This window comes from Trypanosoma grayi (genome assembly GCF_000691245.1).
Source record: "Trypanosoma grayi strain ANR4 Tgr_1313_V1, whole genome shotgun sequence".
In the NCBI taxonomy this organism is placed as follows: domain Eukaryota; phylum Euglenozoa; class Kinetoplastea; order Trypanosomatida; family Trypanosomatidae; genus Trypanosoma; species Trypanosoma grayi.
Window position 1 is genome coordinate 318 of NW_008826932.1, and position 3,056 is coordinate 3,373.

The 3,056-nt window shown below is 58.0% G+C and overlaps 1 protein-coding gene across 1 annotated transcript; it reads right to left on the minus strand.

Annotated features, from left to right (window-relative positions):
* Positions 1 to 981: 981 nt before the first annotated feature.
* On the minus strand, positions 982 to 1,404 carry DQ04_13131000 (hypothetical protein; the record flags this gene model as incomplete). Its single annotated transcript, XM_009316896.1, has 1 exon — positions 982 to 1,404. The coding sequence occupies one exon, from the start codon at positions 1,402 to 1,404 to the stop codon at positions 982 to 984; it is 423 nt and encodes a 140-aa protein (XP_009315171.1).
* Between the last annotated feature and the right edge of the window lie 1,652 nt (positions 1,405 to 3,056).

Genomic DNA, 3,056 nt, shown 5'->3' on the forward strand with positions numbered 1-3,056 from the left:
TTTGTTTTCTCTTTTTGCGGACGGCCACCGTCAGTTACTTGCGACCCTCGCTCCTCTGTGGGCGCTGCAGGTTGATTCCTCTGTCTGTGCTGATGCTTGGCCTCTTGCCGTCTCTGATTTTGCGTCTCTCTCTCTCTCTCTCTCTCTCTCTCTATCGGCTGCTGCGCACCTTCATATCTCTCACCTTCACTCTGCCCTACCCGACGGAAAGGGCGTCATCTGNTCTGTGGGCGCTGCAGGTTGATTCCTCTGTCTGTGCTGATGCTTGGCCTCTTGCCGTCTCTGATTTTGCGTCTCTCTCTCTCTCTCTCTATCGGCTGCTGCGCACCTTCATATCTCTCACCTTCACTCTGCCCTACCCGACGGAAAGGGCGTCATCTGCTCAGAGGGAGGACAGAGCACCACTGTGCAAGGAGCGGCGCCTCCCTTTTTTCCACACAGACAGAGACAAATACAGAGACGGGCTGTCACGCACACCTGCAGTGCAATGACGTTCTCGCCGAGTTCGCAGCGCTCGCTGTCGCAGGCACATCGCGCGACGCCATCGTCGGTCCGCTCCGTCTCGCCGGAGCACTACCGCGGGGAGGAGGCGCTCTCCACGTACACCATCCCCGGTACCGCACGCTCAATGGAGTATGACGGGGAGCGGCGTGTGTGGACGGCTGAGACGGACGGTCGCGTGCTGGTGCGTGCTCTTCCGCGTGGGGAGGTGTTAATTGAGGCTGCGACGCGTGAGAAATCTTTCTGCACAGTTCTGCGGTGCGTGACGCCGAGGCACATGTGGGCTGCCTTCGCGGATGGCTTCATTCGATGCTACAACACATCAACGGGGAGCCTGCAAAATGAGTTTGTGCAGCACGACGGTGCTGTGAACTCTCTGGCGAGCTCCGCTACGGGCGATCATGTTTACAGTGGCGGCGAAGACTGGAAGGTGTATCAGTGGTCCAAGTCGACGTGCGCGTACGTCCGGCTCTTCTCCGGTCACCTCAACGCCGTGCGCTGCGTCCTCGTTGCCTCCAGCGGCAGTGGGGGTGGCAGCCGTTCCATCTCGGAGGAAACGCGGCTGCTGGACGAGGACGACGACAAGAGCGCCGCCGGTGGGGGCGAGCCGGTGGAAGAATTTGTCCTCTCGGGGAGTGACGACGCCACCATCAAAGTGTGGGACCCGAAGGCCCCGCTGCAGATTGAGACGAACGTGGCGTGCGTGGCGACGTTGCGGGGACACCACGGCTCCGTGCGGGCCATGGAGATACACCTGCGCAGCGGTGAGTTGTGGTCGGGTGGCGATGACTGCGCCGTGCGCGTGTGGGACTGGCGCTCCAGGGACGAGCGCCGCTGCCTCGCCGTACTGGAGGGGCAGCACAGCGCCCCGATCACGACGATCTCCAACGTCACGCCGCGCATGTGGACCAGTGGCAAGGACGGCTGCGTCGTAGTATGGAACGTGCGTCAGAGAGCGCCGGTGTACCGCTTTCAGCCCGGCTCACGCTCGGCATGCCGCCCCATCTTTTCCATGCGGCGGCTATACCGCTCCACGCACTGGACGGTGTGGCTCAGTGGTCCGGAGGGCGTCATTCACGCCGTGCATTCCGTTGGCACGGAGCAGGATGTAGACACAAAACTTCAACGGTATGAGCGCCGACGTGCATATGACCGACTACGGCTTCGTCAGCTGCAGGAAGATGCCTGTAAACATCAGCAGCAGGTGGAGAAGCTTGACGCACGCAATAAGGCGCTAGAGGAACGCCTGCAACTCCTCAACGCGCGCCTGGAAGGAGAAAGGGAAAACAGCAGGCGCGAGCCTGTAGACGACCCACGCAAGAAGGCAGTTCAAGGTAAGAATCTTGCGGAAATAAACGCTTTAAAGGCAACTGTGTCTCAGCTGGAAACGCAACGAAAGGCAAACAAACAGTCCATCACGAAAGCCATGGCTGAAAATAAGCAGAAGGACGAAATCATCAGCTCGCTGAGAAAGCAGCTCTCCGACAAGGATGCGGCGCTGCAACGCATGGAGGAAACCCTCACGACAGCCATGGCGCATCAGGACTCCATGGCGGGAATTGGTCAGAGGAAAGCGGCCAATAAGGAGCTCCTGCTGGAGGAGGGTCGCGATGCCCTTGCCCGCAAGAGCGCCGAGTTCGACGCCTACAAGGAGGCCCAGGAGCAAGAACGTGCAAAGGAAAAAGCTGAGCGAGACTCCCTGCGTCGCCAGCTCCTAGAGGCTCAGAATTACAAGAAGCTGTGGGAAGCCAAAGATGAAGCTCTTCATGACGCACATGAGCAGATCGATGAGCTACAGAAAAACCTTGAAGGTGAGCAGCTTTACGTAAACGAACTCCTCCAAGAACTCGCACGGTACTCGCAGAATCAAACACCATCACACTCTGAGCGAAAGCTAACGTTCAGTGACAGTCGGCCTTGCACCCCGTCACCCGTTCGCCCGACAGCGCACCGCCACTACAAGCGCCTTCCAGGGGAGAATTGGATTGACGTTTGCATGAGTCACCCCAATATTCTGCAAGACACCCTCGTGGCAGAATTTACTGAGGTGGCTGGAGACAGTGGAGCCGTCGTTAGCGATGTGACGTTCGCCCCAGCTACTGAATGTCTGCTGATTGAAGTTACGCTTCATCACTCACCAACAGACACGCAAAGGCTGCAACAGTGCATTGATAGCTACAACTTTGCACAGGCCCTCACACTTCACGATAGCCTTCCACGATCAGCCAACAGATCGACGCTCCACAGAGACAAAGCAACCGAAGACGAACACAGAGACCCATCCAAGACAAAAATGGACGCAGTAAATGACCGTAAGGATGGATTACAAAAACTCCAACAAAAAACTCAGCATTCAACAAGTTCCCTGAGACGACCATCAGACAGGCCACCCAATAGCGCCTACTCTGTCTCTCCTCGGGGAAGCAGGTCGCCCATTCGCATTGCGACTGCAGAGCAGCAGAGTATATTGGCTGAATCCCTTAAAAAGGACGAGGCGGAGCGTGACGAGGCGCTGCAGAAGCTCCAGGCAACGGCAACGGAGCTCGAGAACCAGA